The sequence below is a fragment of the Zootoca vivipara genome, chromosome 1 (genome assembly GCF_965207765.1).
Source record: "Zootoca vivipara chromosome 1, rZooViv2.hap1.1, whole genome shotgun sequence".
NCBI classification, from domain to species: Eukaryota; Metazoa; Chordata; class Lepidosauria; order Squamata; family Lacertidae; genus Zootoca; species Zootoca vivipara.
Window position 1 is genome coordinate 19,227,918 of NC_142582.1, and position 24,504 is coordinate 19,252,421.

Sequence of the window (24,504 nt, forward strand, 5' to 3'; positions counted from 1 at the left end):
AATGCATGAGGAGCACTGATCCCACAATCAACGCCTGTCTAGAAGCACCCCACAGCTCAAGACAAAAGGACAAGAAAGCTGTTATCTACTCTGCAAACCTATAAAGCAACTCTACAAACCACTTTCAACTGTCTTGGCTTCTGCCAAAGAAATGTTGAAATCGTAGCATGGTAGGGGTGCTGTGAATTCTCTGTTACAGCTTGCTAGCCTTTACAGAAGTCAGCCCCTGGGGTTCTCTGAGGGGGAAGGAATTACTGTAAAACCAGTGTAAGTAAGTCTAGCTGGGAGTTCTCATGCCTTTTCTCTGCAGTGCTTCTTAGACACTGGGCACCACTTTAGTTCGAGAACCCAAAGTTACTGTATACTCTACTGCATGCAAAAGTTTATAGGATTGGTTTGCCAGTTCAGTTAAGTACAGTGCATGTAAATACAATATAGTAATTTGGAGTATTTCTCACCTTTGAAAATCTTCTAAGGTCCACATCCATTTGTTCAACATTTATTTGTTTCCATGGAGTTTTCATCCAGTCTTTAATGCTCATCTGTAGATAGGAGGAAAGGAGAATCCCGTAACTTACCTTTTTTTTGCAGCATCTTAGGATGCAGAGAGAGTTTTCAAACTCACCTGTAGGTTCTGTGTATAAATATGTATAATGTACAATGCATACAAAATGGTTTTCAAAATCTGAAACCTACTGAGGCTGAAATCTAATCTAAGGAGACATGTATTCTTGATTCTGTGCACTAGAAAATCTTGCTAGCTTTTTAAGGGAGAGAAAAACATCGTCCAGAAGATTCATATTCCAAAGGCATTGCATCCCCACGGAAATTCTCTCGCGTTCAACAGAAAGCCCTCTCATCAAAACCTGGAGAGAGGAGGTTGATGTTTTAATCATTTGCTAGAAAGCCTCTCTTCCCCTACTTCAAATTCATTTGTCCGACTTGCTATCATCAGTCATACTTGGTTAAGAAAAGAAAATGTATAATCAAAAAGAATTGATGAAGTTCTGTCTGTTCATTTCCTTGTTGTTCATTAAATGTTAAGATCAATGTGCCTTTTTGGGTTTCAGTAGCAGGGCAACATTCAAAGGTTTGCCTTAAAATAATCTGAGATTAACAGTGTTTTCTCACCAGTCAAGCTGGCTTAAATGGGGCTTCGACGGTTTTAGATGGGACTTAAGTGGGTTCCGGGGTGCAGCCTTAGTTGCAAAAAAAACATAAACATAACCAGTATATTTTAAGATCATTTTGTTATGACTACTTTTCATATTCAATCAGAGCTCTGACGACTCACATGTATGTGGTTTGAAACTGCCTGCCCCCTCCCTAAATGACTCCCCTACGTTATGGTTACCAGATTTTTTTCAATGAATCCGGGGACACTTTTTGTGAGCTGAGTAGCAACAGGGTAGTGGGGATGGTGAGGCAAAAGACCCTGGGCCCAAGCACACGTGCATGTTGTATAAGGTGCAAATCCCTTCTTTCACACCCTGTGAAACATAAATGCCCAGAGTTTTTTTTAAAAAAACTGAGCAACGGCCGCCTGCCCGTGACTCCCGAGCCTCCCCCGATTAGTCAAAACAAAGGGGGAAGAGGGAAGGAGATCTGTACCGCTGGACGTCCCCGGTTCCCCTTCGGCAGTGGCAGTGGCGGTCAGCAGCCCGGAGCCAGCCTGGTAGCACAGTTGGCTCTGGCTGGCTTCAGGAGCTGCCTGCTGCCGTGGCACCCGCCATTTTTCCTCACCGGAAGTCCCCATATGATGTGGTGGGCAGTGAGCAGTCAGCAGCTCCTAAAGCCAGCCAGAGCCAACTGCGCTACCAGGCTGGCTCCAGGCTGCTGAAGCTGCCGCTGCCATGTTTCCCGGGGACAGATTTGCAAATCTGGGGACATTCCGGGGATGGAATTTGTCCAGGGACAGATTTGCAAATCCAGGGACTGTCCCCAGGAACCGGGGACGTCTGGTAACCCTACCCTACGTTATCCTAGAAGATCTTAAGATCCAACCCAAACTTTCTATAAATGGAACAGAGTTAATCTTCACCAAAGTGGGCTTTCCCTTCTCCTTTTCCTTCTGCAATCCGCAGCACCCCGTGAAAGTCTATTCGTTGGCAATGGTATATGTTATGTACTGAGCTGAATCCTAGAACAATAGGATTCAGAATCAGCGGGAGCTACCCAATCCAACTCCAGGTGGAGGTGAATCCGCAACCTGATTGGCCTGCTGGAGCAGCCAATCAGGCGGCTGGCAGAAGTGAATCTGCTACCTGATTGGCCTGTAGGAGCAGCCAATCAGGCTGCAGGCAGAAGTCAATCCACAATATAATTGGCCCACAGGTGTAGCCCTGAAGTAGCCAATCACGCAAGGCCCATTGTGTAAATAATGTATATAAGCAGATGGTTTTGGGAAAAGAGCCATTCGTCTTCTCTTCTCCTCCTTGATGACTATGAGCTGAATAAAGAGCATGAAATTCACTCTCGACTCCGAGTATATTTCACTGGCGACGAAGGTGGGATCCTGCTGAGCTGACCGCCACCACGCACTGCACCGCAGCACCGCCACCTGCTGCACCGCTGCATCGCACCGTGCATCCAGGCTTCAGCTCCAGGACCCAAGGAACCCAGAATGGCAACCGACAGCAGCTTCTCGCCATTCAAACCAGCATCAGGAGACTGGGAAGGGTACGCCGCCCGTTTCAACTTCCTCCTGCAAGCGAAAGAAGTCACCAACGATGCCATGAAGAGGGCGACATTCTTCAGCGTCTGTGGAGAGGAGACGTTTGAAATCGCCCAGGCTCTCCTTGCACCTAGAGATGTCGCTACCGTCTCCTACAAAACAATAATGGATCGGCTGAAGGAGCACTTCTCGCCACAGCCCTCAGTGGTGGCTTGCCGAAATGCCTTCTACGCAAAGCGGCAAGCCCCGGGGGAAACCATAACTGGGTTTGTGACCTCCCTCCGCCAAGCCGCCCGGCTATGCAACTTCTCAGAATTGGAGAACATGCTTCGTGACCGCCTCGTCGGTGGCCTGAGGGACGAGATGTTGCAACGACGCCTCTACACCAAAAAAGACCTCACGTTCCAGATTGCTCTGGAGGAAGCCCTGGCAACCGAAGCCGCCGAGAGGTCTACGCAAGAGGCACGACTGGCCCCGCCATCCCAACCGAGGGTCTACCACGAAGACCTCACCGACGAATCCGAATCTGACAGGGAGGAAGTACACAGAGTACAGCGGCGCACTCAAGCAGCACACACACCACAGCAGCCTCGACGAGAAGGAGGGAACTGTGCAAGCTGCGGGGAGAACCACGAGAGGAGGACCTGTCGTTTCCGCAACGCAGAGTGCAGGCAGTGCAGAAAATTAGGACACATCGCCCGGGTGTGTCGGGCTCGACTCACCCGTCGACAAGCATCAGATGACCGACCCAGGAGCCCCAGGTCACACGGCACCATGCACCAAGGCAACTCGACGGAGATCACGGACTACCAGGTATTCCAGTTGCCCCATCCCAGCACAGAGAAAATTTATATAGAGGTACAGATAGAGGGAGCCCCATGCCGCATGGAGCTGGACACGGGTTCAACTCTATCCATAATCTCGGCCCGAACATTAAGGGAACTGTGCCCTAATGGGGGTCCCAAACTAAGGCCGGCCCCATTCACCCTCCGGGACTTCCAGAAACGTAAGGTCCCTACTATGGGGGTGGGGACCTTCAGGGTGCAATATCGAGGGCGAAAGCAACAATTGGACTTGCTGGTAGTTAAGGGCCCCTACGTTAGCTTACTGGGACTGGCATGGTTTGGACCTCTGGGGCTAGCCGTTACCGGGGTGAACCGCACTAGCTTACAAGTGGACGTGGACGCCATATGCAAAGAGTTTCCAGGGGTTTTCGATGGGGCATTGGGACGATATACAGGACCCCCCATTGCCCTACAGCTAGACCCCGCTGTACGACCCATCAGGCACAAGGCCCGCCGGGTCCCGTTCGCCCTGAAACCCCGCATAGACGAGGAATTGGACCGGCTCGTGGAGCAAGGAGTGCTGGAGCCGGTGCCCAACGCCCCCTGGGAAACTCCAATTGTCACACCCGTCAAGCCTAACGGTTCGGTCCGCATCTGTGCAGACTACAAATGCACCATAAACAAGGCTCTCACGGCCCATGCATACCCAGTGCCAGTGGTCAGCCATGTCCTCGCCACCCTGGCTGGGTCAAAAATCTTTGGCAAACTGGACTTGGCCCAAGCGTATCAACAGTTGCCTGTGGACGAAGCCACAGCAGAGGCTCAGACGATTGTGACGCACAGAGGGGCATTCAGAGTAAAGCGGCTGCAATTTGGCGTTAGCGTGGCACCAGGCATATTCCAGAATCTAATGGACTCTCTCCTTAAAGGGATTCCTGGCGTCACCCCCTTCTTCGATGATGTACTGATCGCCGGGCCCACACCAGAGGAATTTGAGGACCGCCTCCGCTCCGTCCTGCACCGTTTCCAGACGGCGGGCCTCAAGGTGAAGCGGGAAAAGTGTTTACTGGGAGTGCCGCAGGTGGACTTTCTGGGATTTAAGGTGGACGCAGAAGGGGTCCATCCAACCGGTGACAAGGTACGGGCCATTTTGAGGCCCCAGCGCCCAAGAGCAAGCCCGAACTTCAGTCATTCTTGGGACTATTGAACTTTTACCATGCCTTCCTTCCCCATAAGGCAGCGGTAGCGGAGCCCCTACACAGACTCCTAGATAAAAGGGCCCCTTGGGTGTGGGGCCAGCGACAAAGGGCCGCATTCCAGGCAGTCAAGGACTTGCTCGTCTCGAACTCGGTCTTAGCACACTTCGACGAGAGGCTGCCAGTGGTGCTGGCATGCGACGCCTCTCCCTATGGCATCGGCGCTGTCCTGGGACACCAACTCCCGGATGGAAGAGAGGTGCCGGTGGCATACTTCTCCCAGACGCTTGCTGCAGCTGAACGAAACTACTCACAGATTGACAAGGAGGGTCTGGCAATCGTGAAGGGCGTAAAAAAATTCCATGATTTCTTGTACGGGCGGCCCTTTACCATAGTGACTGACCACAAGCCGTTGCTTGGCCTGTTTGCCCCTGAGAAGCAGACCCCCCAAGTGTTGTCTCCACGTGTCCTCAGGTGGTCAATTTTCCTTGCCGGCTACCAGTATGCACTAATCCACCGCCCTGGGAAGGCGATGGGCCACGCAGACGCCCTCAGCAGGCTACCACTACCAGAAACAGGCCCCGACCCAGCGCCTGCGCAAGAGGTTATGACCCTGGAGCTGCTTCCCGACCGACCCATTCAGGCACAAGAAGTTGCGCACCATTCCACAAAAGATAGGGTCATCTCCCGGGTCCTGAACTGGGTGTGGCGAGGATGGCCCAGCAGCAGCCCCGGGCCAGAATTCGCTGGCTACACAAACCGCAAACATGAACTGTCGGCCCACAAGGGGTGCCTGTTATGGGGAAGCAGGGTTGTTGTTCCCCAGCCCCTCCGCAAAAGGGTCCTCACAGCCCTACACGAGACACACCCAGGGGTAGTGAGGATGAAGGCCCTTGCCAGGAGTTATGTGTGGTGGCCGGGGATTGACAGAGAGATAGAGGCCTGGGTCCAACACTGCCAGTCCTGCCAAGAATCCCGCCCGGATCCCCCAAGGGCCCCAGTCCAGCCCTGGGAGTCCGCCCGACATCCATGGTCACACTTGCATGTGGACTTCGCTGGCCCCTTCCAGGGAAAAACATTCTTCATAGTGGTGGATTCCTACACCAAATGGCTGGAGGTCGCACTGGTACCATCCACTTCTACGGCAGCAGCCATCCGGGTACTACGTAAGCTGTTTGCGACCCACGGGCTCCCTGACACCCTCGTCTCGGACAATGGAACCGCATTCACGTCAGAGGAGTTCCAGACCTTCACAGCGCAGAACGCCATCCGCCACATCCGCTCAGCACCATTCCACCCTGCCACCAATGGCCAAGCGGAGCGCATGGTGCGGACCACCAAGGACAGCCTCCGCCGCATGACACAAGGGGACTGGGAATACCGCCTTGCCGCATTTCTTCTAGCACAGCACAGCACCCCAAGCACAACGACGGGCCGGAGCCCAGCTGAATTACTAATGGGCCGGCGCCTTGCAACTAGACTGGACCGACTTCACCCCGACAGAGCTCAGGATGAGGTAGTGGTGGGGAAAGGCAGGAACCCCCGGACATTTGTGGCCCAGGACCCAGTGTATGCAAAGAATTTTGGGGCAGGCCCAGCATGGGTACCCGCCACAGTCACCAAGGTGACCGGTCCCGTGTCGTACGAGGTACTAACGGAAGGGGGGCAATGTTGGCGCCGCCACTGCGACCAGCTACGGCGACGATTCCCAGGAGGAACCCGGGAGGAGAGCAGGACAGAGGGGTCCCAAGGGGACAGCAGGGCAGTGAGGCCTGTAGAGCGAGAGGGGTGGGCAGGGGAAGCAGAAGCAGTAGGCACAGAGGGGCGCCCCGAGGCTGGAAGGACACCGGAACCAGAGCTACAACCTAGTGGTTCAGTGGCGCCAGACCAGACAGCCCCGGCACAGCCAGCAGCCTCGGAACACGAGCCAGAACCAGAACCCCTGACCAAGGAACACCCCAGGCCACAACGCACACGGAGGCGGCCAGCAGACCTTGGGGACTACGAATGCAACTTCCCGGGCAGGACTGGAACTTAGAGGGGAGGGGTGTTATGTACTGAGCTGAATCCTAGAACAATAGGATTCAGAATCAGCGGGAGCTACCCAATCCAACTCCAGGTGGAGGTGAATCCGCAACCTGATTGGCCTGCTGGAGCAGCCAATCAGGCGGCTGGCAGAAGTGAATCTGCTACCTGATTGGCCTGTAGGAGCAGCCAATCAGGCTGCAGGCAGAAGTCAATCCACAATATAATTGGCCCACAGGTGTAGCCCTGAAGTAGCCAATCACGCAAGGCCCATTGTGTAAATAATGTATATAAGCAGATGGTTTTGGGAAAAGAGCCATTCGTCTTCTCTTCTCCTCCTTGATGACTATGAGCTGAATAAAGAGCATGAAATTCACTCTCGACTCCGAGTATATTTCAGTATAGATTGATTGAGGTGAAGGGGCTACAAATGAAGGTAAAATCTGGTGGGCATTTCTGCATTTTTGTGAACAGAGGAACACATTAGTGCCAATGCCAAATTATATCTTTCATACAAACTGTTTTTAGTTCGTTTTCCATCATGAACTATACAAATGAAATGTAGAGTTGGTAAATTGGCTCAAGCCTTCACTGACTCAGTTGTCAACTTAGCAACCCCCTATAAACAGATTTTATAGAAACAATAGCAGCAACAGATGTATAGGAACATCTGGGTCCTTGTAGTGGTGGAGTGCTCAAACAACAGCTTCATCCTTTTCACTTTTACATTGACTGACAGGAATGACAAATTGCCAAAAAATTAAAAAATGTAATCATGCTCATTGAATGTCTGGGTTTCCAAGTTTTCATTCAGGGCATTATTTACCACCAAATAAGAAACTGTCAGACTCAGCATCTTATAGTCTTATCTGCTCAGAAAATAAAAATTGCCAAAGATGGAAGGACAAATGATGAAACAATGCACATTTTTTAATGCTTCTTTTCTCTCCCCCCCTTTTAAAAAGCAAAAATGGACTCCATCAGTTGACTAAGGAAACACATTGTACCAAATTAAATGGTTCCTTTCCTCTGATGGAAGGACTCTTCTGTTGTAGAAAGGAACCATTTGGTTCCATCTCAGGTTATGCATTTATATGGAATGTTGTATAGGGAAAGGAAAGGAACATTCCCTTAGAGTTTCTTTTTTCCAGGTTTATCACTGACACCCGTTATTTCCATTTGGTTTTTTTTTAAATGTAAACAGACTTGGAAATGACACAAAATGGAAATCCTAGGATCATTAGAGACAGAAGATCATCAAATAGAATATTGATGTGCATCTCTAGCATCTGGTTTTTCTTAGCATTGTTCCTGTGTGTTTTATTCATTTTAGGCACATGTTCATAAATAATTTAACATTGTCATACATGCACTTGCCACATGGCACAAAGCAGAAATAGAATGGAATTAATTTTCAAGGACATATTTTTCTCCCATCAGAGGAGCCTATTTCAAGCTCATTCAAACCACAACAATTCCCATCAGGAAATTCTCTTTTATTTTGTCAGATGAGGGATACAACAAGTAATTCCAATGCCTTCAGCTTTGTCATCATTTTCTGGGATCTATGGTAGTAAACTTCCACACCTCCCTAGATTATTATTATTATTATTATTATTATTATTATTATTATTATTATTATTATTATAGTGATGGGGAATAGCAGAAGGTCCCATATTCAATCCTCAAATCTCTTGATTAAAGCAAACTTGAGACTGTTTAGGATCTGCTGCATGTCAGAAGGGACAAAATCATGTGAAGCAGTCACATGATTCAGTAAAAACAGCTTTGTATGTCCACAGAAAACAAACACAAATATAAATCTGTTTTGATCTATGAATGGGTCAGTAAGTGTGCCAACAAAATCCTCTTGAGAATAAGCTATTTATTTATTTAATAAAACTGATATACCACTTGATTCAGGGGGGACGGGATCCATTATCAGGCCTGATAGGCTCTAACCACGTTCTTATTTTTGAAGTGTGAATTCACACATGATATCTAAGGAAAGTCTTTGTTCTTTAGACATGGGGAGAACTTTTACAAACTTCAACAACAGGTTCAGAAGCAATGGCCAAACCATGGATTGTGAGTGGACTTCTGGTTCCGGTTTCCGCCTGCAGGAATGGCGGACCTGTTTTCCATCTCTCTGACCTTCGTAAGGAATTTGGCGGTTGCTAGGGGAGTAAATGGCAACCCCCTACCCTCTCCGGGGGTTACGGAGAGGGGCCGCTGGCCCGCGATGCCCCCAGACCCACTCCGACTGTTTTTGGAGTGGGGGGAGCTTGGGCTGAGCACTTACGAGGGCCAGGACTCCCGGACGCTAATCTGCATGGCGGGGATTTCCATGGTTAAAGAAGATAATTAGGCTTAAATCTATGGACATACTTCAGAAGGAGGGGAAGAAGCGCTGTTTACTGCTGAGAAATTTATGCTGCTGAGGGAGAGGAGTCAAAGATTGTACAGCATCTGGAAGAAGGATTGATGGGGACGGAGCGATAAGGGAAGTGAGTTTTTATTTTTTTTTCTTCATATTGTTGCCTCGTACCTTCCCGGACGCGATGTCCTGGCTTGTTTGGAGTGAAAGAGAAGCAAAAGACTGTGTGAGTTGAACTTTATAACTGTTGTTACTGAGCATATTTTTTAAAGATGTGGAGTTGCCGATGAGAAAAGCCCCCCCCTAGTCGGACGGAAGGAGTTCTGGACGCGTTCGGAGGATTTATGAGCTGTGACGCACTTTAAATTGGAGCAGCGACCTGAAGCTAAGTTCAGCTATAGGGCAAGGAGATCCATTAATTTACCAAGAGTTTATGGTTTGATGTTTGGGTCTCCTGCCTGGAAAAGCTGTAAATTCTATAATGATCGTAAATCTTCATGGCTATGAGAGAAAACGAAAGTGATTTGAGCTTTTTAAGATGGCGCTGCTTCGTGCTGCTTCGACGCAACAGGGAGCTCCATTAAGAAGATTTATGGGGAGGCTGGACTGATTAACTCACACAGGAGAAAGAACATCTGTGAAACTTTGTTTGATATTTATCTCAGCAGCTGGGAAACAATCGGATGAAAGTGGAAAACATCTATGTGACTGTAAGGGGAAGATCTGGATTATTATGAACTTGGAGGACGATTTGAACTTTAGAAAAAAGACGGCAGTGGACAGTTGCGAGGAATTCCCAATTTCTTGAAGCATGGGAACCCAAATAAAAAATTCTTTAGATGATTTGGCATAACATTCGGTTTGATTGATATATATATGTGTATAATTTGAAATATTGAATGTGATATAATTGGTTTTAATTGGAAAATTAATAAAAATATTTTTTTTTAAAAAAAAGATTGTGAGTGGACTTCTGACACATGCCCATCTCTCCCTCCTTCTAGTGTTCTCAGCTTCCTGATTTGAGCAAACCATGGCTTGCATTCATAGTAGAGTTAGAAACCACAGTATGAAATGGCTTTCTGTTTCTGTTTTGGACACCAACTATGGTATGTTTGCGCAAAGCAATGGGACAGAAAGGAGAGCATCAGGGCACCTGAGAGAAGGAGGGAGGCAGATCAGCCCAAAGCCACATTAAGCCTGAACGGGTGAAGTGTTCAAATTGCTTATTGACTGTCTGGAAACAGACTTGCATCATCAACAGACTCTTAAAAACACCAACAATTATAAAGGGATAAATGGTCATTGATGGGGTAGGTGAATTTGAATTGTGATCTGGTATGCCTGGAAAGGAGCTGACAAGAGGCTGATTTTGTTTCTCAATTGCTGGCTGGACAAACAAGCAACCCAAATCTTGAGTTTTGGGTTCTTGGTAATCTCCTTTTACCGTAGTATTTTGCTTCATTCCTTATCTCCATAAACTTGTTACTGTTTCCATGACCCAGCAGGTCACAGACATAATCAACACAGGACCCACCAAATCACAAAGCAATCTTGTACCACTTCATTCTGTCCTCTCTGAAATAACACCCCTTTCATGCAAATGGCAAAAGCAAGTCCTTACCTGGACAAACACCACCATATCCCAGACTGATTTAAGCAAGATGGCATCAGTACGGCACTGCTTCAGCTGCTTGTATTCTGGTACACTCACTTCAAAAAGCTTTGCAGTTTCCTGCAGCATTTTCATTTCTGTCTCTAGTTTTGCAATGTCTTTATGAGTCTGCAAGGACGCCATTTTGAAACTTATTATCAAGCAAAAGCACCAGGTTTTTGCTTACATGTTCACAAGAACCTGGATATATGGATGTCTCAACTGAAAACTTTGATTCTGATGTTCTTTGATTTTGATAAGTATTGAGGAAACATATTGCTAATTTTTTAGAGGTAAATACTAGAGAAGTAACAGATTACAGTAGATCTGAAGAAGGGCAATTCTTCCATAGGAATTCTACCCAGGGAAATAATCTGAGTGTTTGCACAATGTGAAATTCCCTCTTCTTACAAATACAAAAGGCACTAACATTGTTACTGTTTTGGTAACAAGTCAAGTTAAAAGTTACTAATTTGTTCAGAAATCTTAAATGGTTTTAGACTTGCTTTTTGTGTGGGTGACTGTTTAGCCTGCCCTGTTGCTTTTTTTACAAATACTCTTACTGTGAGTATTTCTATTCATCTTGATGAGCTGGGTCTAGTGTCCTTTGCATAGAAGTTTGGTTGTACGCTATCCTGATTATCAGGACTCATGAAGAGCAAGCTATAAATGCTTTAATACATGAATAAATGGAGTCAGTTTTGTTTGCCATCAATCGAAGTATGCAAGATAATTGATGGGTGTGCCAAACTGTTGCATCCAAGGTCACACAAGGTCAAGGGCCAATTCAGAAAATATTGAAGCTCCTCCCAGTTACCTTTGGAGACAAGAGGCTAACACTGTTACTTTTTTAAACAAGGGTGGGAGACCTCGGGCCCTGCAGATGCTGTTGGACTACAGCTCCCATCATTTTTGACCATTGACCATGTTGGCTTTAGCTGATCAGAGTTGGAGTCCAATGACACCTGCTGGACCACAGGATCTCCATCCTTGCTCTTGAACCATGCGCCCCTTTTGACCTTGAAGCCCCCCTCTATAATCTGGAACATTTTTAAAACTGCTTGAGATTAAATTGTAGTGAAAGAAATGTGGCCTGTAAATGCTCAGGAGCACTTTATAACGATTTCATTTTATTTTTTTTACTTTCCATTTATCAGAGACAACACACTCAAAGTGAATTGCTGCAACATGATAATGGATACAACATTGTGAGATTTTCTTGTCTGTGGTAAAAAAAACCAATTAATCAAAACATATTGCACATGAAACATACTACAATAAATGTCTGCTTTCTGAACACCGATTTGGGGGTTTTGCCTTAAAAAAGAAACATTTTGATACTGCCTTCTTTCCTCTTGATTGAGGTAAGGTCTCCTAAGCTAGGTTCTAGTAAGTCCTGAGTAAAATGGGACTATGGAAAACCCCAAGTTACATCTGGGAAAATATTGTAATTCCTTTCACTGAGGCTAGTCTTAAACGGGTCATACAAATTTGACGTCCCTCACCCAAGATAGCTGTGGAAAAGTTCAAGATATTTAGCTTCAGGTTGCGTCCCTTGTTGGAACTCTCCTAGACATTTATATGTATATATCTTAGATATAGAGAGAGTTGCCACTTTGAACTTGGTCCTGGTGCCTTTGACAGCAGTCTAATGCAGAGAATCAGATAAGTTACGCATCACTCACTACTTTTCTCCATGCCAGGAAAACATTTGTCTGTCAAATATTTTTGGTGTTAATGACACAGGAACAGGGCCAATAAAAATGCCAGAAAATGTAGCTGTTTCTAGTTTTTCTTAAGTGTGACTGAAGTGTCTAATCCAGAAAAAAAAGTTACCTTGTCCATGCATGCATATGGATTCCCAGCATCAAATCTAAAGATGGCTTCATTTTTAAATCTGTTTCTGAACTCTTGCTGTTTAACCTGAAAGACATAGCGCACACACAAACACAAAAGTTGAGTTCCTGAAAGGTTAAGCAGGTGATCCATTGAGATGATACCATAACTTTTCCTTGGCTGCTATCTATTAAGTACGTTCCATCTCATGAACCCTGAATCATTTCATTTAAGTCCCCTTGAATTTGCTTAAAACTTTATTTAACATAGCCTGCACAACCCCGACACAAATCACATCGCACATACATTTAAAACATTCCCGGTGGATAAGCATAAAACATTTAAAATCTACATTTGATCTGACAACAGTGGCAGGCACCATGTTTGAAGTAGAAACAGATTAGACATAATTGAAGATAAAGAGGACGCAAGCATCATTCCCACTTTTAGGTGAAGTGGGCTTTAAATTATCAGATTCATCCGGAATATATTACCAGAAACATTGAATTGTTATCTTTAGACAGCCTTTTCTAAGAGTTTACAATTTCTCAGTTCAGTGAAGCTTGCCACCAGCTTGTTATCGGAACAAAAAATGAAAAATCATCCAGTTCACAGCACAGAACTGATCTCACCTCAAAAAGTACACATTTTCTTCTGATAACAGACACTTCATTGGACTGTAGAGGAGCCACTTCATGCTTCACAGTGAAGGCAATCTTTTTAAGATTCTTCCACTTTTCAGGTAATTCCTAACAACGCACAAACCGATATTGTTTGTTCCTTGGCACATCAAGTCAGCAAACCTTCCTTTCACAAAGGATTGTACACATGTCTTATTTTCACTTTCTTTTTTCCCCTACCCTGGTACATTTGTGCCTTTTACTCTCCACCCCATTATTCTCTGCAATTGTAGACTTGTAGAAATTCATCTCCATTGCCTGCAGCATAGTATGTGGCAGGTATTACCTTTTGTTTAAAGAACAGAGGAACCACACTTTCTTACCTGTGAATATTTGAATATACCATAAGTCACCCACATAGTTAATATCCAAGTGGCATTACAGTTCACTTCAGGTATTTGATGTTTGTGTTAAGTTATGGCCTTCTTGGTAGTGGCACCCATCCTGTGGAATGCCCTCCCATCAGATGTCAAGGAGATAAAAGAGGTTTAATGTTTTACTATGTTTGTATATATGCTGGAAGCTGCCCTGACAGTGATTCCCTTTTATGAAGAAATGGAGCTGGGTGTTATTCACAGATTTGTGACATCAAGCTCCAAATATCCATATAACATCTCTCAATAGCTTCATATAAATGGGGGGGGGGATGGAAGGAACCGACATTTCCGCAAAATGGTACATCTGCTCATGGTCCTAGAGGCAAAAGTAGAACCAAAGTACCCCAAATTCCTAATAGCCACACCAGGAGGATACCAGGGTCAGTGGTATCAAGAGCAACCAACAGATCAAGGAGGACCAACAAGAGGGCTCACCCACACTCCCATTTGTCCCATCATTTCTAGGCATAGGTCCGAGAGGTTTTTCTATTGTCCCGCTCAGGAAAACCTGTGCTTTACTGCTAAATAGGAACAAACATCAACTGGGTTTTCTGCAGACTGATGTTTATTCTGATTCAGCAGTAAACTGTGGGTTTTCCTGGGGAAAGCGGCAGGACAAAAGAAAAGCCTTTTGGACCCATGCCTAGAAATCACAGTAGGAAAAAATAAACAAATAAAAAATTAAAAAGTTGTCCAGTAGCACCTTAGAGACCAACTAAGTTTGTTCTGGGTATAAGCTTTCGTGTGCATGCACACTTCTTCAGATACACTGAAACAGAAGTCACCTTCTGTGAACCCCTCTTGATGGACGCAATACCACACTAGATCTGTACATCGATTGCTTCCGCTGCAGAAGGTGACAGAAGCAATCGATGTACAGATCTAGTGTGGTATTGCGTCCATCAAGAGGGGTCCATATTGTGGAGTCTCTTTTTTTGTAACATTTTTTGATGGCAGTTGTCCATGTTCTGTTCATTGGTGGGTTGGGAGGGTGGTTGCTGTTCCCCTGTAGGTTGAGAGATGTTGTGTTGTGAAGATGCTGCTTGTTCTTCTTTGTCTTGTTCTTGTGTGTGTTGAAAGTACTCCCTCAGGCATAGACAGTGGGAAAATGCTTCCAAGTCCCGGCAGAACTGAATACAGTGTATCTGAAGAAGTGTGCATGTACACAAAAGCTTATACCCAGAACAAACTTAGTTGGTCTCTAAGGTGCTACTGGACCATTTTTTAATCTTTTGTTTTGACTACGTCAGACCAACACAGCTACCTACCTGAATTTAGTACAAATGGAAGTAATCGTGGGATAAAGGGGAGTGGCGATGAGTGCAGAGTCACACTTCTTACAGGTTTAGAACCAGAGGTAAAATGCGGAAATACTGGGAATGTTATAACAAGGATGAATTGGAGTGTTAGGTACTAGACGTCTGAGAAAGGAAATCTGTAAACAAGTAAAACCCCTAGGAGATATTTTTTAAAAAGGAAAGGGGGGTAAATAGATAGATGGAGTTAAGGAGAATAAAATATGAAATATCAAATAAGATATTGGCATCAACTTTGTTCTAAAACTTTAATTCCAAAGGAAAGGTTAGTAAAAAAAACCAAAACTGTTGCAGTATTATCGAGCCCACCTTTTCATAAATATCTAGTTCTATGCATAAATCTGCTGGACTTCTTTTTTGTGTTGTGTCATTTCCCAAGAAATGAAAATATTTCATGCTTGGTATGAAACTTGGAAGCATGTCAGCTTGATTGGCTTATTTTTTCTGTTCTAAATTCTCATTTATTTTAAGTACTTCATTGAAAACATGGTGTGTGTGTTTTTTTACTATGGAAAGATTGTCTTTAAGGTGCAATTTATAGGCAGAAATGTCTTTGTGCTCTCATTTATGGATTCATTGTCAGTAGATTGCTTATGTATATTAAATTCTCAGGCCTAGTGAATGAATGTCAAATTTAGCATCCTATAAGAATCTGTGCTTTCAGCAATGACTCACCTTGTGAGGTGGCCCTGGTTTCAGAACCGACTCAGGGCTGCTTTCTAGGGTTGGTTCTAAACATAGGGCAGTAGCCAGTGTTATATATAATAGTAGATAGTATTAGATGTTAGTGGTTGGCAGGGCTGCACAGGCAGGGTGGCATTGCATACCTGGCTTCTGAATGCTAGGCATTGCTGTTGGGTACCAAGGGCAGGCAGGCAAGGTGGAGATCAGCACAGCAGTGGTAAAGACAAATGCTTCTTTCGCCACATCCACACTGTGCCAAGCTCCCCACTGCCTCTCCCTTCTTCCTCTGCTGGCATGCTTGCAGATTCAGGGAGAATAAAAGGAAGCACTTATTCACGCGATGGAAGATGCAGTGAAGGTCTTCCAACTTGGATGGCCTTACAAGGGGATTAGACAAATTCATGGAAGATGTGACTCTCAGTGCTCATTAGTCATGACCATGGCTTTGTGGTGCCTCCAAGTATCAGAGGGGGAATGCCTCAGAATACCAGTTCCTGGGCATCGTGAAAAAGAGGAGACCTATTTTTGTTCATTCTCTGCTTGTGGGCATCTACTTGGTCACTGGGAGAACAGATTACTGGGACCCGGTGAGCATTTGGTCCGATCCAGCAGGGCTCTCCTTATGTTGACTGCTTGCCTCTGACCTCACTGGGCCCTAACATGTTGAGAAGACCTCTGTAAGCAGCAAACGTTATGAAACTTCTTTTTATTATCAGTTTCTAAATATTATGTATTTTGTGGTTTTATGTTGTAAATGCCCTGAGACCTGTGGGAACAGGGTGGTATACAAATTTAATTGATATAACAACAACAACAACAACAACAACAACAACAACAACAACAACAACAACAACAACTCAGCAGATACAACAACAACAACAACAACAACAACAACAACAACAACAACAACAACAACAACAGTTGAATTTTTACCTCAAGTTCTGTGTAAATCTGCTCTGGTAGCTGTTGCCCATAGCTTCGCAGCAATTCAGCTGTGGATTTTAGAGGCTTGAAAATATCTTCAATGGACTGTCGGTCGCGGATAGCCATGAGGTGTCCCATTATTTCAACCAGAACCGCATAATCTCCTTCATTCACTTTCTTAACTAACCCTTTTTCCGTTTCATGGATGAACTTGGCTAATTCTGTAATGCTAGAACAAGGTGATGATGTCAGCAACTAACACGTATTGAGTTTGCTGCTTTCATAGAACTTCATTACACTTTAAGGACCTTTCCAGATCACATGTGCACACATCCATTCAGCTGTTCCACACGCATCCCCCATCCTCCAGGCAAATAAGAAGCATTATCACAACTCTAGAAAACATGCTAGCCAAGCAAAAATAATCAAGGAAGGAACAGAGCAGGGCTGGCAAGAGGTGTTGCCTGGGCAGAGGCACTGTGGCATGGGGGGCTGTGTGGATTATAGGCCTGGAAAGAGTCTCTAGAGGTGCCACCTTTGACTCCTAGTCTTGCGGTTCCCCAGTGAGAAGCTTCCATCTGCATGTTCATTGGCTCAGCACACAGGGCTGTCCACTGACATGCAGCCTTCAACAGCAGTTGGAACCCTACATAATTGGGGTTCTGGCTCATATGGAAGTCTGTGTGTATATAGCCTTGCCTCCTGCAGACATCCACACTCCTCATTGGAGGTGTGGTCAGGGAAGCTGACCCCTGCTTCTTCTTCAAAGCAATTAACCCACAAAAGGACATATTTAAGGACCATTCAGCAGAGCAGGTCCTTTGTACAAGATCATCCGCGGTTCTGCTTTGCTGGGATCAAACTTTTTATGGTGGTTTTTGTTTGGCTTTGGTGACGCTCTGTGCCCTTGTTTCTCCCCTACTCAAAATTTAATGAAATGAGCATGGTTCCACCCCCGTTTCAAAAGATGTAAAATTCAAAAGCCTTTTTAAAAGACATCAAACACGGGCTTACCTTTGGGCTACGTAGTTGAGCAGATGCTCCTGAAACATCCAGCTCCATTTTTTAATAACATTCATCACAGCTATCTTAAAAGGCTTAATATCAACTTGAAACCAGCCGTTAAAAATCTTCTGGTTCTCAAACTTGCTTACTTCTTCATGCAGGGCTTCATAAATGCTGATCTTAAGGAACAAGGTGTGATTAAAATTCTGGTATTTTAATTGGAAGATCAAAATTGTGTAAACAGCTTAATGGAACACAACTAACAGAAGCAGATGAAAAGATATTTAAAAATGACAAAGTACCTGTTGTTTAAAGTGATTTAACTGTGGGGAACATTTCTGAAGTTCATAGTCTGCATATAATTCCAGCTCTTCAGTACGGAGAAATCGTCCATAGAGAAGGAACTGCTTCATAAATTTGGCTTTATCATCCATCCATAAGTGGCTGTATTTCCTAAAGTAGCTTTGATATTCCTGAACATTAACAATGACCGAGTGCACCCTGCTCATGATTTCCCGGCGCATTTTATCCAGTGTATCCATCTGGTCCACATCATCCTAAATGTGAAAATAAAACCAGAGAGAGTTGGTTCAATGATTTTATAGATATGGATATAGATAGATATAGATATAGATATAGATATAGATATAGATATAGAGGGGGAGAGAGACTGCAGCAAGGCCCCAGGCCAACTGCAAGTATATAAACTAATCTCATGGTTTACAAACACATACTCTGTCTTCCATCACGGTGTCCTGTTGTGCCAGAAGCGATTTAGTCCTGCTGGCCACGTGAGCCAGAAAGCTGTCTGTGGACAAACGCCGGCTCCCTCGGTCTGAAGTGAGATGAACGCCACACCCCATAGTCGCCTTTGACTGGACTTAACCATCCAGGGGTCATTTACCTTTGCCTTTACTTTACACTAAGCTGAAATATGTCTTAGGCTGCATTCCTATACTCACCCAGAAATAAGTCCCACTTAACTCAATGGGGCTTACTTCTGAGGGGACACACATAGGATTGTGCACAATAATGATATTACGAAACAAGTATCAGAGGCCACACTGCAAATCTCTTTTAAGATTCCAGTCTAGGCTCTCAGCCCCAAGAATCCTTTGGCGTGCAATTTCAGATGTCACTACTCACATAATCCAAAATGCTGTTGCCATGGCAAGCTGTTTATAAGTGGCAAAAAAGAAAGAGCTAAAATCCGATGGAGACAGACAGACAGACAGACAGACAGACAGACAGACAGACAGACACACACACACACACACACACACACACACTTTTTAAGTCTGAAAGATATTCCAAACTTCCTCACATATTATGAGCATGCATAGGTAAGGAAATGGAATTGTTCCCATTTGACTTTGGCCTTACCTCCTACATGTGTTCAGCATAACCAGCGAAAAACCCTACATGCCTTCAAACTATATGCCCTTTAGCTGTTGTTGGATAACTTGTCTCCATCATCATTTAGACCAGGGGTAGCCAACACGGTGTCCTCCAGATCTGAGATGTTGCTGACCTGCAACCCTCATCCTTTCGGGCCCTGTTATCAGAGGCCACTGAGAGCCTTTAGGTATTGTTGTTGTCTAGGTCCCCCACCCCACCCCAAATAATAAAACTAGACAATTTTAAGCATGGTTTTGAATCTAATATTTGTGCATGCCCATGCCTCTTTGTTTACAAAAAGCAGCTGTGGGGGATCCCCATTTCAGACTGGAACCATATAGCAGGGGGACTTTAACTTTTTTCCCACCTGAAGCTACTTCAAGGGGAGGAGCAATTTTCAGCGAGAAAAACGTGGTAGAAAGGGGTTAAAACCCACTGCCCTGAGATGTGGTCCCAGCTGCTTTTTGTGAGCAAAGAGATGAGGTTGGTTGCAAGCAATTCCCCGCCCCCCCCCCAAAATCTTGCTTATGGTCACGTCATGTTTGATTCAAACACACATTACCATTAGTACAACCCACTTCGCTGGGTGTCTCCCCAAACAGAGTTTACCATTTTGTTTTATTTTTAATGGATGCCAGCAGTGTCATATGGGCCAAACCATAGCATCATAGGCCTGATTCATCAAAGGTAGAACAAAGCCAAAGACTATCCTTCAGTAAACTGGATGGACAATATAACCTTAGCTGAAATGGCTGTTTAAAATATTCACTTTTTTAAAAAAAAAGATAATGGCTACATTGGTGATTATACCTGATAAGTGTTATGTCCAAGATGCTTGGCAACTCTGTTTATATTTGATGCAATCAGGTAAATGTTCTGGATTAGGCCCTCCACGATGTCGGAAAAATTGCCATTGACAGTGTGCTCCAAAGAAGGCTTAAAAGTCATTTCGTTGTCGTTAAGAATGAGCTGCGCTTCAAATAAGGGAGTGGGTTTTGAGGTTGTCTCTGTGTTTTCAAACAGGTACTGAAGAGGACACTTGATAGCTTGAAACAGTCCATCTGAAATCATGTGATCTATGTATTCAATGTAGGCTTTCCATTCATCAGAAAGAGGATCTGCCTGAAACAAGTTCTGATTGTCCTGGAGAAAGCAATTTGCCCAAAAATGAGCAGCAGAATTTAAAATTGCACTCCCCAACACAGAATTTCCCCTATTCCAATTAATTAACTTCTTCAAAAGTGAAAGACAACTCTTTTTTTCCATTTCCTTTTTTTTCCCCAAGGAGGAAAAGCTCCCCACTGTTTACAACATAATTGCCTGCCTGATCACTCAAGTGTCCATTGAACAATGCTCTAAAATAAAGGACAACACCAATGCAGGAAAGTCTGAGAGGTACAGAGGCTATGCAAGTTGTACATTCTATAGCATCTCTCATTTGCCTTGTTTCCAGCAGCACCTCTGTCTCTGATTTCCTAACATCAATGATGGCCAAACTTGGCCCTCCAGCTGTTTTGGGACTACAACTCCCATCTTCCCTAGCTAACATGAAAGCCCTAATATGTGATTACAGGAGTGTAAACCAGATGAGGAAGGGGGGAAAGGAATGGGAATCCAATTTACTTATTTTATTTATAATTTATTTATTTATAAAAATTCTATACCGCCGTTTACCTGAGGATCACAGAGATGTTTACCATTATTTGTCCACTCAGACTGTTGTAATACCTTCATTTAATCTCGTTTAAACAGCCCTGCAAGCTAGGCTAGGCTGGGAAACTGTGACTTCTTCAAGGACACATAATGAACTTTCTTAGCAGGATTTTAACTCCCCTCACACTATGCTAAGTAAACTAACTTTCTGATCTGCATACTTCAGTCTAGGGCAGGGATGGGGAACCCTGTGGCCCTCCAGAGAGTTCATTTATTTATGTTTAACAGAATTTGTATATCACTTAATCATTAAAAAAAAAACCTCTAAGCAGTTCAAATAAAATAGACGTTAAAATTATCAAAGTCAAAAGTTAAAAACGAGGTGGTCTAATTGTCTTCCAGAATATAAATAATTTTTTCTGAAAATTTTCTGGAGGGGGTGTATGTGACAGAGGGGAGTGAAATAAATTATATATTACCTGAACCAATTGGTGGATCCTGGTGCTCATCTCTTGGACTGATCCATATAGCTGGCACATTCTTTCATTGTTATCAAGGCACAGCAGCGAAGAAGGGACACCAGCTTTTCGTACAAGGAACGAAGTTTCACTCAGTCTATGCAACAGGTTCTGGATCAACCCAACATTCTCCTTGGCTTTCTGGAGCCTGCTGCCTACGTTTTCAACAAGTCCCTTGGTTTCTTCAATATAGTCCCACAGTCTCTCATTTTGCCAGGTCAGTGTGTCGAAAGCAGGCTTTAACTGTTGGTTGATTCTCCCAATCTCGTGCGCTATGAGCTCTGCTTCCTCAGGCAGAATTGTCTTCTGCAACTGGTTATATTGCCTGGTAATTAAATTTAAACTGCCAATGTACTGAGGGGGAAATAATAATAGTAATAATGTCTATTATTCCATGGTGATATAATGGAGATGTAGAGTGAATCATTCGTTATAATCTAGAGATCTCTGTACCATCAGGAGTATACTCAGATCCCTTGCATGTGAAGACTGATCTATTCCTTCCAATGGAAGGAACAGAGCTGTATGAGACAAGGGGCTTATCCACACTTGTCCAGCTACTTTCCCCCAGGGAATCCCATGATTAACAGCTGAACTGGAGAAAAAGTTAATCAGGTTTTTCTGTCAATTGATGTTTGCTGCAATTCATTGGTAAAAAATGGATTTCACCGGGGGAAAGCATTGAAGAAAGCAAAACAAAACAAAACAAAACCTTGAACCCATGCTTTCTAAGAGGGAAATCTTTAATATGATTTTTAAACACACGCACATACACATATGGTCTTCATGCTGATTTGCATGTTTAAAGTTAGTTTGTCCCCAGGCATGGAGGTATAGATTATAGAATCATATGACCATAGAGTTGGAAGGGACTACGAGAGTCATCTAGTCCAGGCTTCCTCAACCTTGGCCCTCCAGATGTTTTGAGACCACAGTTCCCATCATCCCTGACCACTGGTCCTGCTAGCTAGGGCTCATGGGAGTTGTAAGCCAAAAACATCTGGAGGGCCAAGGTTGAGGAAGCCTGATCTAGTCCAACCTCCTGCAATGCAGATATCTTTTGCCCAACTTGGGGCTTGAGCTCATGACCTTGAGATTAAGAGTCTCGTGCTCTACTGACTGAGCTATCTCGGACAGCCCTCCCAAAGGGCCACCATTATTTTAACCCTTCCGCTGATTTCATGTGTCCTTTATGCACTTTTTGTGTGAGTAAGTAATGGGTAGCAAAGAAGATATGATCTCTCAACTGGACTGTCAATTGCTGTTCCAACTTTTACACTGCTGTGGTGCTTAGAAACAGGTCAACCCACACCCATTTCAAGTGGCCAATCAAATAGCTAGCCCATCATTACAACACCATGTCCCAGGCTCTTCTAGAAGGAGGAGGCGGGAGGAGAAATGTCCCAGTTTAGTGTAACCACATTGGGATGTACTGAGCCCAGTCACCTGAGCTCTACAGGGGATGCCAAGAATTTTCACACCAATCCCCCACCGAACACTGTCAGTCCCTACTCCATGTTTTGGTAGGCCCCTCAGCAAGTTGTCCTCAACAGGCTCCCTCCTTGAGTGGGCTCTCCTCTTCCTCCTTGCTGCTGTCACTGTTGCCCATTCTATTGCCCTGTCTCCTTAGGCCCAATCCACACAGGTGCCCTGGGGGCGGGAACAAGGCAAGCGGAAGATACTGCTTGGCCTCCTTCCTGCCAGTGCTCACTTGCTTAGAGAGGACAAGTAAGCCAGTTGTGACTGTGCAGAAGAGGAGAAGCAGCAGCAGCAGCAGTGATGGGTGTTCCAAGGATTGGTTGTGACTCCGTTTCCTCCTGCTGCTGGAATGTGGACCTCTACCTCTCTCATGTTCTACATCAGTCAAAATAAAAATAAAAAATCCTTCCAGTAGCACCTTAGAGACCAACTAAGTTTCATCATTGGTATGAGCTTTCGTGCATGCACACGAAAGCTCATACCTATGACAAACTTAGTTGGTCTCTAAGGTGCTACTGGAAGGATTTTTTATTTTTATTTTGACTGCGTCAGACCAACACGGCTACCTACCTGTAACTGTAGTTCTACATCAGTGTTTCCCAAACTTCGGTCTCCAGCTGTTTTGGGACTACAATTCCCATCATCCCTGACCACTGGTCTTGCTAGCTAGGGATGATGGGAGCTGTAGTCCAAAAACAGCTGGAGAACCAAGTTTGGAACACTGTTCTACATGCATCACTGAGAGAATCCTGTACATGGTTTTGGTCCTTTTTGTCCACACAAGCACAAGGAGCAAGTTCTCATTGGCGTCTATACTTCCAGTTCAGCACCAGATCGCATTGTCAACACTGGAGGAAGCTGCTATTCCGAACACAACCCTACTGGATAAAATTTGAGTTTGTGATGGGCATCGGCTTCACAAAGAATCCCACAGTCCATAAAAACATCTGCAAGCTCTCCCGCCTTCTGTGAATTCTTGGTTTGAGAAGCCCATTTTCCTCCCAGTGCTTTTATGGGAGGAATGAGAGAGGAATAAAGGGGCCTTCCCCCACCCCCACGTTCTTTTCTCCAGTACCTTTAGAGAAAAGGAAAGTGTGGAGACCCTAAATGTAGTTGAAGTGTTCGGTCCTCCCGCCCCCTTTGTAATTTGAACACTGCTATTTTGCTGTCAATAGGACCGCCAACTAATTCAACAGAGAAGAGAAGACGGCCCTTTGTATTCAAAGGAACACATATGCGTGCAGTAAGACTGAAATACAAGATTAACTACAAACTACAATATAACAACCATCCAGCTGACAAAATAATTAGGAAAAAATAGTTGTGCGCTCTTTGCTTTTGGTTTAGATAGTTGAAGACTCAAACAGATTACTGCAGTTATGTCAATTTTCTTCCATTTCTTTATATTCCCACACATCTTTCATACGGAATCGCTTCTATTTACCTTGTAAAGGGTTTCTCTCTTGGAATACAATTGCATGGCAACCTCAGGTATATCAGGGTGTTTTAAAACCTCAAGGTATTTCACTTCCCTGAGGACGGCAGAGAGCTGCAGGAGAAGATGTAAATGATTTTGTCATGTTGCAAGAAGCTTCTTCAAAAATTCCTCGCTTCAAGGACACTTGTGCAACTTCCTTCCAGATGTGTCACTGGACATTTTAGTTCAGATGCCAGACAGATCCTCCTGGTGCTCTATAAGCATAACTGTATTACTAGTGGTGTTGGGTTTGTGTTTTTGGGGGGTGGGGTGGGGTGGGGTTTAAGTCTAACTTGTGTAAAGGCAAGACTACAGGCATTGCTGATGGTTGCAGGAACCCCGTAACCCTTGCTGGAGAATACTATAAGCAACAGGAAGTAGGGGAGCAATGGCCATCATCGACCACACACCAGCATTCCCTATGGGCCCAGGAGAGGGCTCCGAAT

General features: G+C 44.7%; 1 protein-coding gene across 1 annotated transcript in view; it reads right to left on the reverse strand.

The window, feature by feature from the left end:
- LOC118083835 (dynein axonemal heavy chain 11-like) overlaps positions 1 to 24,504 on the reverse strand; it is a 236,863-nt gene that overhangs the window by 180,400 nt on the left and 31,959 nt on the right. Inside the window, exons 13-22 of the mRNA XM_060272909.2 lie at positions 24,026 to 24,130; positions 21,064 to 21,456; positions 19,742 to 20,074; positions 17,836 to 18,090; positions 17,543 to 17,712; positions 16,538 to 16,757; positions 13,180 to 13,296; positions 12,548 to 12,634; positions 10,682 to 10,840; positions 459 to 542 (exon numbers count right to left, since the gene is read on the reverse strand). Coding sequence (XP_060128892.2) covers positions 459 to 542; positions 10,682 to 10,840; positions 12,548 to 12,634; positions 13,180 to 13,296; positions 16,538 to 16,757; positions 17,543 to 17,712; positions 17,836 to 18,090; positions 19,742 to 20,074; positions 21,064 to 21,456; positions 24,026 to 24,130 — 1,923 coding nt within the window. The remainder of the gene's footprint in view (positions 1 to 458; positions 543 to 10,681; positions 10,841 to 12,547; positions 12,635 to 13,179; positions 13,297 to 16,537; positions 16,758 to 17,542; positions 17,713 to 17,835; positions 18,091 to 19,741; positions 20,075 to 21,063; positions 21,457 to 24,025; positions 24,131 to 24,504) is intronic.